The sequence below is a fragment of the Chiloscyllium punctatum genome, chromosome 44 (genome assembly GCF_047496795.1).
Source record: "Chiloscyllium punctatum isolate Juve2018m chromosome 44, sChiPun1.3, whole genome shotgun sequence".
NCBI lineage: Eukaryota > Metazoa > Chordata > Chondrichthyes > Orectolobiformes > Hemiscylliidae > Chiloscyllium > Chiloscyllium punctatum.
This window is the reverse complement of record NC_092782.1, coordinates 20,537,840-20,552,879: the sequence shown is the minus strand read 5'-3', so window position 1 is coordinate 20,552,879 and position 15,040 is coordinate 20,537,840. Positions and strand designations below refer to the sequence as shown.

At 48.2% G+C, this 15,040-nt stretch overlaps 1 protein-coding gene across 1 annotated transcript in view; it reads right to left on the bottom strand.

Annotated features, from left to right (window-relative positions):
- Positions 1–15,040, bottom strand: part of nuak1b (NUAK family, SNF1-like kinase, 1b) — a 69,119-nt gene that overhangs the window by 5,602 nt on the left and 48,477 nt on the right. The window contains exons 4-5 of the mRNA XM_072562428.1: positions 6,518–6,583; positions 1,562–1,681 (exon numbers count right to left, since the gene is read on the bottom strand). Of these exons, the coding sequence (XP_072418529.1) occupies positions 1,562–1,681; positions 6,518–6,583 (186 nt within the window). The remainder of the gene's footprint in view (positions 1–1,561; positions 1,682–6,517; positions 6,584–15,040) is intronic.

The following is a 15,040-nucleotide window of genomic DNA, read 5'->3' as shown; positions in this document are numbered from 1 at the left end:
TCTAGCCTTCTTAGATATATCCGGTCAGGGTCAGGAGATTTACCCAACGGCTTGTGATCAGTTACATGAGCACACAATGACTACAGTTTGCTTCTCTGAGTTGTAATATTAATGCTTTGAGACCAAGTTGGTGTTGCCTTTGTGTCCAATCAGTACTGACACCAGAGATATCCCACAATGCATTCTCCTGGCATCTAGCCACCTGAGTTTGATGACCAGCATTAACATCCTTCGAATCTAGAACTTTCTGAACAGGGCTTTAGCACATTTATTTAAACATAAATCCCCCACACTGAAATGATTGCACCTGGATTCTGAAATTGAGTGATGTTGCAGTGATTGTGACAACTTCGAACAATGCTTTGCCTGCTGAAAATTCCAGATTTCCTTCCGTTTCACCCTGGTTGTTCAGTTTCTTGAATCATGGGTGGCCCGGTGGCTCAGCAGTTAGTACTGCCGCCTCACAGCACCAGGGTCCTGGGTTCGATTCCCGCCTGTCTGTGTGGAGTTTGCACATTCTCCCCGTGTCTGCGTGGGTTTCCTCTGGGTGCTCCGGTTTCCTCCCACAATCCAAAGATGTGCATGTCAGGTGAATTGGCCATGCTAAATTGCCCACAGTGTTAGGTGCGTTAGTCAGGGGTAAATATAGGGTAGGGGAATGGGTTTGGGTTGGTTTCTCTTCGGAGGGGCGGTGTGAACGTGTTGGGCTGAAGAGCCTGTTTCCACACTGTAGAGAATGTAATCTAATCGTTAGCCTCAGGTGAGGTTCTGAAAGACTGGAGGGGAGTGAATGTTGTGTCCTTATTCAAAAAGGTTTGTCCCAGGGTAAGACAAGAACAAATCCTCCCTGCCTTACTCACTCTTCTACTGACTTACACCATTTCATTATCAAATTATTTGGACTGACTAACTTATAGCAATTAGCTAATTTCCCATTCATAATGACAATATTTGTTGACTAAATAGGTGAGATGACAATTATTAAAATGTAATTCCAAAGAATACTCCAATATTATCATTTATTGACTCTTCAATCAACTATCTAAGAGTAAAAACAAGCAGCTGCAAATAAATTAAAAATGGCAAATGTTTCATCAGCAAATCTCCCATCAAAAGAAACCAGCACTAGGGGCTAAATGTTGGTTTATTCACCAACCTCTGTTGATATGCTTGTTAAGTGCTCGCTAATTCTCCAGCCTGGTAAACTAATCCAGTTAGATGCTGTTTAATTGCTCCAGCCTGGGATACTAACACTGTCAAGTGCTAATCTATTACCAGCCTGGAACACTGACCCAGGTTAAACTCTAGTTCATTCATCAGCCTGGAAAGCTAACATGGTTTAGCAGTGGTTCATGCACCAGCCTGCCACACGAACCCAGCCAACTTGGAACACTAACCCAGTATAGTGCTGTTTCATTCACCAGCTTGAGACACTAACCTGTTTTAGTGCTGGATCATTCACCAGCTTGGAATACTAACCCAGTTTAGCACTGGTTCATTCACCAACTTGGAACACTAACCCAGTTAAGCACTGGTTTATTCACCAGCCTGAGACACTAACCTCTGGTCCATGATATGGATGGCCATTGACAATTTCCGGTGAAGCATAAAGTGGGCTCCCACAGAAGGTTTGTAGAAATTTGTCCTTCTGGTACAGATTAGACAGTCCAAAGTCTGCAATCTGTAAAAGAATTATATGGAATAGAATGAAAACTAAATACTGTTAATGCTGAAAATCTGTGCTCACATTACCTGCTCAGGAAACTTAACAGGTACCACATTTGGAAAATGAAAGAGTTAATGTTTCCAGTCCAGTGACCTGCTTTCAGAGGTGATTGAGGCCTGAAAACGATGGGTTTTATTCTGTGAACAGAAAGTGGGAGCAGCATATGGAACAGATAGTGAGAGTGTCAGAAAAGGTTCTAGCAAACAACACTTCATTTTATACTTTAACACATTGTAACCTTTAGAATTCAACATTGAGTTCAACAACTCCAGGCCTCCATTTTGATCCTCTGTTGCTGTGTCTTGTTTGTATCTTGTTGGCTTTGTTCTAAGTAAGACCTGACCTATTTTCCCCTATTCAAACTCAACATTGACACCAATTTTACATCTTAATTCTCCCTTATCACCATTAGCACTCACCATCTGTTCCAGTTCCCTTTTAACAGCATAAAAACTAACGCTTTCCATCCCCTCAGAACCAAGGTATAGTTATCAGGCTCAAGACATTAACTCTGTTTTTCTCTCTCTGCAGATGCTGCCAGACCTGCTGAGTTTCTCCAGCAATTTCTGTGTGGGATAGTGTTACCATAAAGGGAACTAGTGAAATATTGTTTAGAAATGTGTTCATGAGAACTTCACTGACTAGAATGTCCTCAGCCAACCAGAAATGAGGTATTTTTGGATCTGGTGCTAGGAAATTACTGTGCTGAGTGAACGAAATGCCTTTGAGGAACATTTAGTTAAAAGTAGTCATTGTGTAATAAAGTTTAGGCTAGTGATAGAGAAGAGCAAGGAACTATCAAACAACGTGAGGCAACTTGATTGAGTTTTTTGAAGAAGTAACAAAGAGGATTGATGAGGGCAGAGCAGTCGATGTGATCTATATGGACTTCAGTAAGGCGTTCGACGTGGGAGACTGATTAGCAAGGTTAGATCTCATGGAATACAGGGAGAACTAGCCATTTGGATACAGACCTGGCTCAAAGGTAGAAGACAGAGGGTGGTGATGGAGGGTTGTTTTTCAGACTGGAGGCCTGTGACCAGTGGAGTGTCACAAGGATCGGTGCTGGGCCCTCTACTTTTTGTCATTTACATAAATGATTTGGATGTGAGCATAAGAGGTACAGTTAGTAAGTTTGCAGATGACACCAAAATTGGAGGTGTATGGACAGCGAAGAGGGTTACCTCAGATTACAACAGGATCTGGACCAGATGGGCCAATGGGCTGAGAAGTGGCAGATGGAGTTTAGTTTAGATAAATGCGAGATGCTGCATTTTGGGAAAGCAAATTTTAGCAGGACTTATACACTTAATGGTAAGGTCCTAGGGAGTGTTGCTGAACAAAGAGACCTTGGAGTGCAGGTTCATAGCTCCTTGAAAGTGGAGTCACAGATAGATAGGATAGTGAAGAAGGCGTTTGGTATGCTTTCCTTTATTGGTCAGAGTATTGAGTACAGGGGTTGGGAGATCATGTTGCGGCTGTACAGGACATTGGTTAGACCACTGTTGGAATATTGTGTGCAATTCTGGTCTCCTTCCCATCAGAAAGATGTTGTGAAACTTGAAAGGGTTCAGAAAAGATTTACAAAGATGTTGCCAGATTTGGAGGATCTGAGCTATAGGGAGAGGCTGAACAGGCTGGGACTGTTTTCCCTGGAGCGTCGGAGGCTGAGGGGTGACCTAATAGAGGTTAACAAAATTATGAGGGGCACGGACAGGATAAATAGACAAAGTCTTTTCCCTGGGATCGGGGAGTCCAGAACTAGAGGGCATAGGTTTAGGGTGAGGGGGGAAAAATTTAAAAGGGACCTAAGGGGCAGCTTTTTCACGCAGAGGGTGGTGCGTGTATGGAATGAGCTGCCAGAGGAAGTGGTGGAGGCTGGTACAATTGCAACATTTAAGAGGCAATTAGATGGGTATATGAATAGGAAGGGTTTGGAGGGATATGGGCCGGGTGCTGGCAGGTGGGACTAGATTGGGTTGGGATATCTGGCCAGCATGGACGGGTTGGACCGAAGGGTCTGTTTCCATGCTGTACATTTCTATGACTCTTAGTCCTTCAAGTGAGAAGGTTATTTAAGATTACAAAGAAATGTTGATCAATGGGCTGAAGAGTGGCAGATGGAGTTTAATTTGGATAAATGTAAAGTATTACATTTTGGAAAATCAAATAAAGACAAGAATTAAACAATTAAAAGTGGGCCCTTGGACAGTGTTGTACAACAGAGAGACCTAGGGGCTCAGGTACATAATTCGTCAAAGTTTGCATCACATATAGATAAGGTGGTTGAGAAGGCATTTAGCATGTTTCCCTTCATTGCTCAGACCTCTGAATGGAGGAGTCAGGACGTTATGTTGAGAATGTACAGGACATTGGTGAGGCCTTGTCTAGAGTTCTGTGTCCAGTTCTGGTCAACCTTTGATTTGAAGGATATTATTAAACTAGAGAGGGTTCAGAAAAGATTTATCAGAATGTTGCTGGGAATGGAGGATTTGAGTTTAAAGACAGGCTGGAAAGGCTGAGATTTTGTTTTCCACACTGGAGCCGTAGGAGTTGAGAGATGACCCTATAAGATAGTGAGAGATATAAATAAGATGAATGACAAGTGTTTTTTTCTCCAGGGTGGGAGATATCAAGACTAGTCGACACATTTTTAAAGGTGAGAGGAGGAATTATAGAGTCATAGAAATACACAGCACGGAAACAGAGCCTTTGGTTCAACTCATCCATGCTGACCAAATATCCGATATAAATCTAGTCCAATTTGCCAGCATCTGACCCATATCCCTCTAAACCCTCCCTATTCATATACAAATCCAAGTGCCTTTTAAACGTTATAATCGTACCAGCCACCACCAATTCCATATATGCACCACCCTCTGTGTGAAAAAGTTGCCCCTTACGTCTCTTTTCTATCTTTCTCACCCGAAACCTATGCCCTCTAGTTCTGGATTCCCCCGCCCCAGGGAAAATACTTTGTCTATTTATCTTATCCAGGCCCCTCATAATTTTATAAACCTCTAGAAGGTCACTCCTCAGCCTCCGATGGTCCAGGGAAATCAGCCCAAGCCTGTTCAACTTCTCCCGAAAGCTCAAACACACCGACCCTGGCGACATCCGTGTCAATCTTTTCTGAACTCTTTCAAGTTTTACAATATCCTTCCTATAGGAGGGAGACCAGATTGGCATGCAATACTCCAAAAGTGGCCAAACCAATTTTCTGTACAGCTCCAACATGACCTCCCAATTCTCAAAACATAGGAGGCAATTGTTTCTCCACAGACTGTGGTTCATGTGTGGAGTGAACTTCCAGAGGAAGTGGTGGATGCAGATATAGTTACAACATTTAAAAGACATTTTGATAAGTATATGAATAAGAAATATTTAGATGGATATGGGCCAAGTATAGGCAGAGGGGACTAGTTCAGTTTGGGATTATGGTTGGCGTGGATTGAAGGGTTTGTTTCTGTGCTGTATGACTCTATAAATGAGACCAATTGAGAATTGAAATACAAAGGAATAACCTGCAGAAGACAGAACATGAGAATGGAATGTGGTTGGCAAAAGAAGAGAATAACACGTAATTAGTAATGCTGGGGGAACATTCTTTGGGATAAAGAGGGTAACGTGGTAGAGGCAATAGATTAGGCTTGAATATAGAGTAAGTACACGGGTACATCAGGGTATACGGAGGAAGACGGCTGATACAATATCTGAAAGGGAGATAGCTGAGATCAATAGAACATAGAACATTACAGCACAGTACAGACCTTTTGGCCCTCGATGTTGCGCTGACCTGTGAAACCAATCTAAAGTGCATCTAACCTATCACCATTATCATCCATATGTTTATCCAATGACCATTTAAATGCCTTTAATGTTGGCGAGTCTATTACTGTTGCAAGCAGTGCATTCCACGCCCTTACTACTCTCTGAGTAAAGAAACTACCACTGACATCTGAGTTGAGAATGTGTTACTGGAAAAGCACAGCAGGTCAAGCAGCATCCGAGAAGCATAAAAGTCGATGTTTCAGACCGGAGCCCTTCATCAGGAACCCTGCCCGAAAAACTGATTTTCCTGTTCCTCGGATGCTGCCTGACCTGCTGTGCTTTTCCAGCACCACACTCTCAACTCTTAGAATGGCAACAGAAAATATCAGGAGGGAAGCTTTGAATCTCTCCCCATGCATGGTATCAATGAATGCTTCTTGATGTGAAAATATGCATATCCTTCACTTTAGACCAGGGCATCTTAAAGTTCTAAAACCCATCGGGCTCACAAATGTCCTTCAGGGAAATGTGACTGACTCTTAACTGCCTTTTGGATGGCCCTAGCAAGCCACTTACTTCAAGCGTCAATTAGGAATGTGAAATTAATGGTCTAACCATTGATGAAATCCCAAGGACAGGTTTTGAAAAAGTGGGGTCATGAGTTGAAAGTTTATGGTTGTGTGCTCTGACACTGCAATGGCAATCAAGGAGGTCTGACTGAGTACTAACAACTGTGCCACTGACCTCCCACAATCTCTATTCACAACGGCTGGTTGTGTCAATTTTCAAATCTCAAAATAGAGACGCAGTGGGAAATGGTTTGGGAAGTCCCATTCCAGACCACGGTGTCTGAAGGTTAGAAAGGAAACAGATCAACACTCCATACATTATGTTTAACAGTTCAATTGATATCACTTCAGGCTTCACACTGAGAACATATCTGAATTTTCAAAATTTCTTCTGAAGAACAACAGCACAAATAAAATGGTATTGTCTTCTTGTTTACAAAATAAATCTTACCTTAATGTTATAATTTTCATCCAACAAGATGTTCTCTAATTTCAGATCACGGTGAACAACTCCATTCTGTATTAGAGAGACGGAGAGACAAGTCATCAATGCCCATATGCCATCTGCTCCACCTCACTGCCGATGTGCCATACACAACACCGCACCGTACTGTCCCCAACACACCGCCGTCCCTGTACCGTACACAACACCTCACTGTACTGTACCCAACACCCCGCCGTCCCTGCACCGTACACAACACATTGCCATCCCCCCACCGTACACAACACCTCACTGTACTGTACCCAACACCCCGCCGTCCCTGCACCGTACACAACACATTGCCATCCCCCCACCGTACACAACACCTCACCGTACAGTCCCCAACACCCCCGCTGTCCCCGTACCGTACACAACACCTCACCGTACTGTCCACAACACCCCGCCATCCCTGTACCATACACAACACCTCACTGTACTGTCCCCAACACCCCGCCGTCCCTGTAGTGTATACAACACCTCACCGTACTGTCCCCAACACCCCCGCCGTCCCCGCACCATACACAACACCTCACCGTACAGTCCCCAACACCCCCGCCGTCCCCGCACCATACACAATACCTCACCATACTGTCCACAACACCCCGCCATCCCTGTACCGTACACAACATCTCACCGTACAGTCCCCAACACCCCCGCTGTCCCCGTACCGTACACAACACCTCACCGTACTGTCCACAACACCCCGCCATCCCTGTACCATACACACCTCACCGTACTGTCCCCAACACCCCGCCATCCCTGTACCGTACACAACATCTCACCGTACTGTCCCCAACACCCCGCCATCCCGGTACCGTCCACAACACCTCACCGTACTGTCCCCAACACCCCGCCATCCCCCCACCGTACACAACATCTCACCGTACTGTCCCCAACACCCCGCCATCCCTGTACCATACACAACACCTCACCGTACTGTCCCCAACACCCCGCCGTCCCTGTAGTGTATACAACACCTCACCGTACTGTCCCCAACACCCCGCCGTCCCTGTAGTGTATACAACACCTCACCGTACTGTCCCCAACACCCCGCCATCCCTGTAGTGTATACAACACCTCACTGTACTGTCCCCAACACCCCGCCGTCCCCGCACCGTACACAACACCTCACCGTACTGTACCCAACACCCCGCCGTCCCTGTACCGTACACAACATCTCACCGTACTGTCCCCAACACCCCGCCGTCCCTGTAGTGTATACAACACCTCACCGTACTGTCCCCAACACATCGCCGTCCCCGTACCGTACACAACACCTCACCATACTGTCCACAACACCCCGCCATCCCTGTACCGTACACAACATCTCACCGTACTGTCCCCAACACCCCACCGTCCCTCTTTCATACACAACACCTCACCGTACTGTCCACAACACCCCGCTGTCCCTGTACCATACACAACACCTCACTGTACTGTCCACAACACCCCGCCGTCCCCGTACTGTCCACAACACCCCGCCGTCCCTGTACCATACACAACACCTCACTGTACTGTCCACAACACCCTGCCGTCCCCGTACCGTATACAACACCCCGCCGTCCCTGTACCGTACACAACACCTCACCGTCCCCGCACCGTACACACCACCTCACCGTACTGTACCCAACACCCCGCTGTCCCCGTACCGTATACAACACCCCGCCGTCCCTGTACCGTACACAACACCTCACCGTCCCCGCACCGTACACACCACCTCACCGTACTGTACCCAACACCCCGCCATCCCTGTACCGTACACAACATCTCACCGTACTGTCCCCAACACCCCGCCGTCCCTGTACCGTACACAACACCTCACCGTACTGTCCCCAACACCCCGCCGTCCCTGTAGTGTATACAACACCTCACCGTACTGTCCACAACACCCCGCCGTCCCTGTACCGTACACAACACCTCACCGTACTGTCCACAACACTCCGCCGTCCCCGCACCATACACAACACCTCACCGTACTGTCCCCAACACCCCACCGTCCCTGTACCGTACACAACACCTCACCGTACTGTCCACAACACTCCGCCGTCCCCGCACCATACACAACACCTCACCGTACTGTCCACAACACCCCGCCGTCCCCGCACCATACACAACACCTCACCGTACTGTCCACAACACCCCGCCGTCCCCGTACCGTACACACCTCACCGTACTGTTCCCAACACCCCGCCGTCCCCGCACCATACACAACACCTCACCGTACAGTCCCCAACACCCCGCCGTCCCCGTACCATACACAACACCTCACCGTACTGTCCACAACACCCCGCCGTCCCCGCACCATACACAACACCTCACCGTACTGTCCCCAACACCCCGCCGTCCCTGTAGTGTATACAACACCTCACCGTACAGTCCCCAACACCCCGCCGTCCCCGTACCATACACAACACCTCACCGTACTGTCCCCAACACCCCGCCGTCCCCGTACCATACACAACACCTCACCGTACTGTCCCCAACACCCCGCTGTCCCCGTACCGTATACAACACCCCGCCGTCCCTGTACCGTACACAACACCTCACCGTCCCCGCACCGTACACACCACCTCACCGTACTGTACCCAACACCCCGCCATCCCTGTACCGTACACAACATCTCACCGTACTGTACCCAACACCCCGCCATCCCTGTACCGTACACAACATCTCACCGTACTGTACCCAACACCCCGCCATCCCTGTACCGTACACAACACCTCACCGTACTGTCCCCAACACCCCGCCGTCCCCGTACCATACACAACACCTCACCGTACTGTCCACAACACCCCACCGTCCCCGCACCATACACAACACCTCACCGTACAGTCCCCAACACCCCGCCGTCCCCGTACCATACACAACACCTCACCGTACTGTCCCCAACACCCCGCCGTCCCTGTACCATACACAACACCTCACCGTACTGTCCCCAACACCCCGCTGTCCCCGTACCGTATACAACACCCCGCCGTCCCTGTACCGTACACAACACCTCACCGTCCCCGCACCGTACACACCACCTCACCGTACTGTACCCAACACCCCGCCATCCCTGTACCGTACACAACATCTCACCGTACTGTACCCAACACCCCGCCATCCCTGTACCGTACACAACATCTCACCGTACTGTACCCAACACCCCGCCATCCCTGTACCGTACACAACATCTCACCGTACTGTCCACAACACCCCGCCGTCCCTGTACCGTACACAACATCTCACCATACTGTACCCAACACCCCGCCGTCCCTGTACCGTACACAACATCTCACCGTACTGTACCCAACACCCCGCCGTCCCTGTACCGTACACAACACCTCACTGTACTGTACCCAACACCCCGCCGTCCCCGTACCGTACACACCTCACCGTACTGTCCCCAACACCCCGCCATCCCGGTACCGTACACAACATCTCACCGTACTGTCCCCAACACCCCGCCATCCCGGTACCGTACACAACACCTCACCGTACTGTCCACAACACCCCAACCTCCCCGTACCGTACACAACACCTCACCGTACTGTCCACAACATCCTGCCGTCCCTGTACCGTACACAACACCTCACCGTACTGTCCCCAACGCCCTGCCATCCCTGTGCTGTATACAACACCTCACTGTACTGTCCCCAAACCACGCCGTCCCCGTATCGTACACACCTCACCGTACTGTCCCCAACACCCCGCTGTCCCCGTACCGTCCACAACACCCCGCCGTCCCTGTACTGTATACAACACCTCACAATACTGTCCCCAACACCCCGCCGTCCCCGTACTGTCCACAACACCCCAACCTCCCCATACCATACACAACACCTCACTGTACAGTCCCCAACACCCCGCCGTCACCATACCATACACAACACCTCACCGTACTGTCCACAACACCCCGCTGTCCCCATACCATACACAACACCTGACCGTACTGTCCCCAACAGCCCGCCGTCCCAGTACCGTACACAACACCCCGCCGTCCCAGTACCGTACACAACACCCCGCCGTCCCTGTACCGTACCCAACACCTCACCGTACTGTCCCCAACACCCCGCCGTCCCTGTACTGTATACAACACCTCACCATACTGTCCCCAACACCCCACTGCCCCTGTACCGTACACAACACCTCATTGTACTGTCCCCAACACCCCGCTGCCCCTGTACCGTACACAACACCTCATCGTACTGTCCCCAACACCCCGCTGCCCCTGTACCGTACACAACACCTCACCGTACTGTCCCCAACACCCCGCTGTCCCCGTACCGTACACAACACCTGACCGTACTGTCCCCAACAGCCCGCCGTCCCAGTACCGTACACAACACCCCGCCGTCCCAGTACCGTACACAACACCCCGCCGTCCCTGTACTGTATACAACACCTCACCATACTGTCCCCAACTCCCCACTGCCCCTGTACCGTACACAACACCTCATTGTACTGTCCCCAACACCCCGCTGCCCCTGTACCGTACACAACACCTCATCGTACTGTCCACAACACCCCGCCCTCCCCATACCGTACACGAGTCTCTGCTATCCCCGTACTGTATACAACACCCTGCCACCCATGCTGTCCAAGCATGTATTTCTTCACAGGTCGTGTTTTTGCTGTCAGGGCAAAAGCAGTGAGTTCTAATCAGGTGGACCACGCTGCCTGAATAGTTCAAGGAAGCAGATATAGTCACAACTTTCTATATCTAATGCAGATAAATTCTAATTTAAGGGTAAGAGTGTGGCCACTTCAGATTGAGATGAGGTGAAATGTCTTCACCTGGAACGCGGGGCGACTGTGGAATTCTCTTTCACAGAAAGGGGTTAAGGCCAAAACACTGAATGCTCTCAAGAAGGAGCTAGATATAGTTTAGATTTTTTTTAAGATTAGATTCCCTACAGTGTGGAAACAGGCCCTTCAGCTCAACACTGACCCTCTGAAGAGCAACCCACCCAGACCCATTCCCCTACATTTACCCCTGGCAAATGCACCTCACACTACAGGCAATTTTAGCACGGCCAATACACTTAACCTGTACATCTTTGGACTGTGGGAGGAAACTGGAGCACCCGGAGGAAACCCACACAGACATGGGGAGAACGTGCAAACTCCACACAGACAGTTACGCAAGGTGGGAATTGAACCCAGGTCCCTGGTGCTGTAAGGCAGCAGTGCTAACCACTGAACCACTATAGTTCTTCAGGCTAAAGGGATCCAAGTGTATGGGGTGAAAGTGGGAACAGGAGACTGAGTAGGATGATCATATTGAATGGGCTTGATGGGCTGAACGGCCTATTCCTGCTCCTGTTTTCTATTTTCCATTTAGCAAAGGAAAAATGCAGGATTAAGGGGAATGAGAAAGGGAAGTGGGGTAAATTGGGCAGCTTTACTGAATGGACACGATCCAACCATATGTCTTTACTTAAACTTATGTTCAATTTGTGTTCTTGATTTAACAAAACTAAATTTCTCAAACTTGCTATTAACAGCTTATCCAACTTTGGATCTTGTGGTGAACTGGCAGTGCCTCTCTCTCTGGGCCAGAAGGTCTGGGTTCAGGTGCGACCACACGATATGATAATGATGTATTAAGATGTCCAATCTGACTGATTAAAAATATACAATGTTTTGAATTCAGCCCAACCATACAGGATACTCTTATTCCGAATCGCTCAGAAATGTTGCCTTCTGTTGCCTTCTGTTCTGTTCTGTTGCCTTCCTTCTGTTGCCTTAGTGGGCGGCACGGTGGCACAGTGGTTAGCACTGCTGCCTCACAGCGCCAGAGACCCAGGTTCAATTCCCGCCTCAGGTGACTGACTGTGTGGAGTTTGCACGTTCTCCCTGTGTCTGCTCTGGTTTCCTCGTGCAGGCCAGGTGAATTGGCCATGCTAAATTGCCCATAGTGTTAGGTAAGGGGTAGATGTAGGGGTATGGGTGGGTTGCGCTTCGGCGGGTCGGTGTGGACTTGTTGGGCCGAAGGGCCTGTTTCCACACTGTAAGTAATCTAATCTAATGCTCAGAATGAGGGGTCCCTAACTGTTTACCTGCAGTAGGAGACTAAAAACACAATGATTTGAGAGTTTCCTTTAAATTTCTGCACCTTGATATTAATGTTAGTATTAAACCCGATTGTGTAGATATAAATTATGCAATGGCATAATTCCAGTACTATAAAAACAATGATGATAGCTGTGAACTGCTAGATCCTGCAAAAAATAAGTAGAATGTTAACATGTTTATTTCAGACAAAGGGCTGAATCTTTTTGGCCAAGTGGTTTTTTTGGAGGGTTACTCATGGTGAGGCCTAGCAAGAGTTTTCACTGTATTTACCAAACTCACCTCGTTAACTAAAAAAAATGAAAGCGCTGTAGATGCTGTAAATCAGATACAAAAACATAAATTGCTGGAAAAGCTCAACAGGTCTGGCAGCATCTGTGGAGAGAAATTAGAGTTAACGTTTCGGGTCGACTGACCCTTCCCCAGAATTGAGTTGTCGCCTCAGGAACTACCTACTCTACCTACACGACATCCCTCAGATCTGGTGCCAGCCCCATCTTGCCATGTGCCGGTCCTGGAATAACTCAACAGTCACCAAATTTCTGCCGAAGCATTGGCATCCCTTGCACCTGTGCCATCTTCGAGTCCTGTGGTGTACCCAGGCAAGAACTGTCATTCCAGAGCTGCCCTGCATGGCTCCTGACATTTGCCCCAGATGTGAAGATACGGAAACAGGGCCTTTGGCCCAACAAGTCCAAACCGACCCTCTGAAGAGTAACCCACCCAGACCCATTCCCCTACCCTGTATTTATCCCTGACTAATGCACCTAACACTATGGGCAATTTAGCATGGCCAATTCACCTAACCTGCACATCTTTGGATTGTGGGAGAAAACCAAAGCACCTGGAGTAAACCCATACAAACACAGAGAGAATGTGCAAATTCCACACAGATAGTAGTACGAGGCAGGAACTGAACCAGGGTCCCTAGCACTGTGAGACAGCAGTGCTAACCACTGAGCCACTGTGAAGGATGAAATTTCTGAATACTTGGACATGTATAGTAAAATAGGGCAAAGTCAACATGGTTTCATCAAGGGGAGGTCATGCCTTCTCGAATTCTTTGAGGAAGTCTTGAGCAGGTTAGACCTAGGAGAGCTAATGGATGTTATCTACCTGGACTTGAAGGCCTTTGACAAGGTGCGCACAGGAGGATACTGAGTAAGATAAGGATCCATGGTGTCAGAAGCAAGGAGATAGCATGGATTGAAGCCTCACTCTCTGGCAGAAAGCAGAGAGTGGAGATAAAAGGATCCTTCACAGGGTGGTAGCCTGTGACAAGTGGTGTTCTGCAAGGCTCAGTGTTGGTACCAAACTTTTCACTTTCTCCATTAACGATCTTGGGTGTAGGTTTGCTTGCTGAGCTGAAAGGTTCATTTCCAGACATTTTGTTACCTTACTAAGTAACATATTCAGTGGACCTCATGCAAAGCAATGCTGAAAATTCCTGCTTTCTATTTATATGTCTGGGTTTCCTTGGGTTAGTGATGTCATTTCCTGCGATGTTATTTCCTGTGGTGAAATCACTTCCTGTTCCTTTTCTCAGGGGATGGTAGATGGGGTCTAATTTGATGTGTTTGTTGATAGAGTTCTGGTTGGAATACCATGCTTCTAGGAATTCTCATGTGTGTCTTTCTTTGACTTGTCCTAGGATGGATGTGTTGTCCCAATCGAAGTGGTGTCCTTCCTCATCCATATGTGAGGATACTAGTGAGAGAGGGTCATGTCTTCTTTTGGCTAGCTGGTGTTCATGTATCCTGGTGGCTAGTTTTCTGCGTGTTTGTCCAATTGTTTGTCCAATAGTGTTTGTTACAGACCTTGCACAGTATTATGGAAATGACGTTAGTTTTGCTCATTGTCTTTCAAGTTCCATTAGCTGCTGTTTTAGTGTGTTGGTGGGTTTGTGGGCTACCATGATGCAAAGGGGTCTGAGTAGTCTGGCAGTCATTTCCAAGATGTCTTTGATGTAGGGGAGAGGGGCTAGGGTTTCTGGATGTGTTTTGTCTGCTTGTTTGGGTTTGTTGCTGAGAAATTGGCGGACTGTGTTCATTCTTTTTGAATACACGGTATAGGTGACTTTCTTCTGCTCTGCGTGGTTCCTTTGTGCTGCAGTGTGTGTTGGCTCGTTGAAATAATGTTCTGGTGCAGCTTAGTTTGTGGGTGTTGGGATGATTGCTTCGACTGGGACAACACATCCATCCTAGGACAAGCCAAACAAAGACACTCACGAGAATTCTTAGAAATGAACCTTGCAGCTCATCGAGCAAACCTACAGCCAAAACCTCAACCTGAGCTACAAATCTTTTCAAAACTCGCTAACATTAACGATCTAGATGAAGGAACTGAGGGCATCATGTTTGCAGATGATACAGATAGGTAGAGGGACATGTAGCATTGAGGAAGGGGGGAGGCTGCAGAAGGATTTGGACAGGTTAG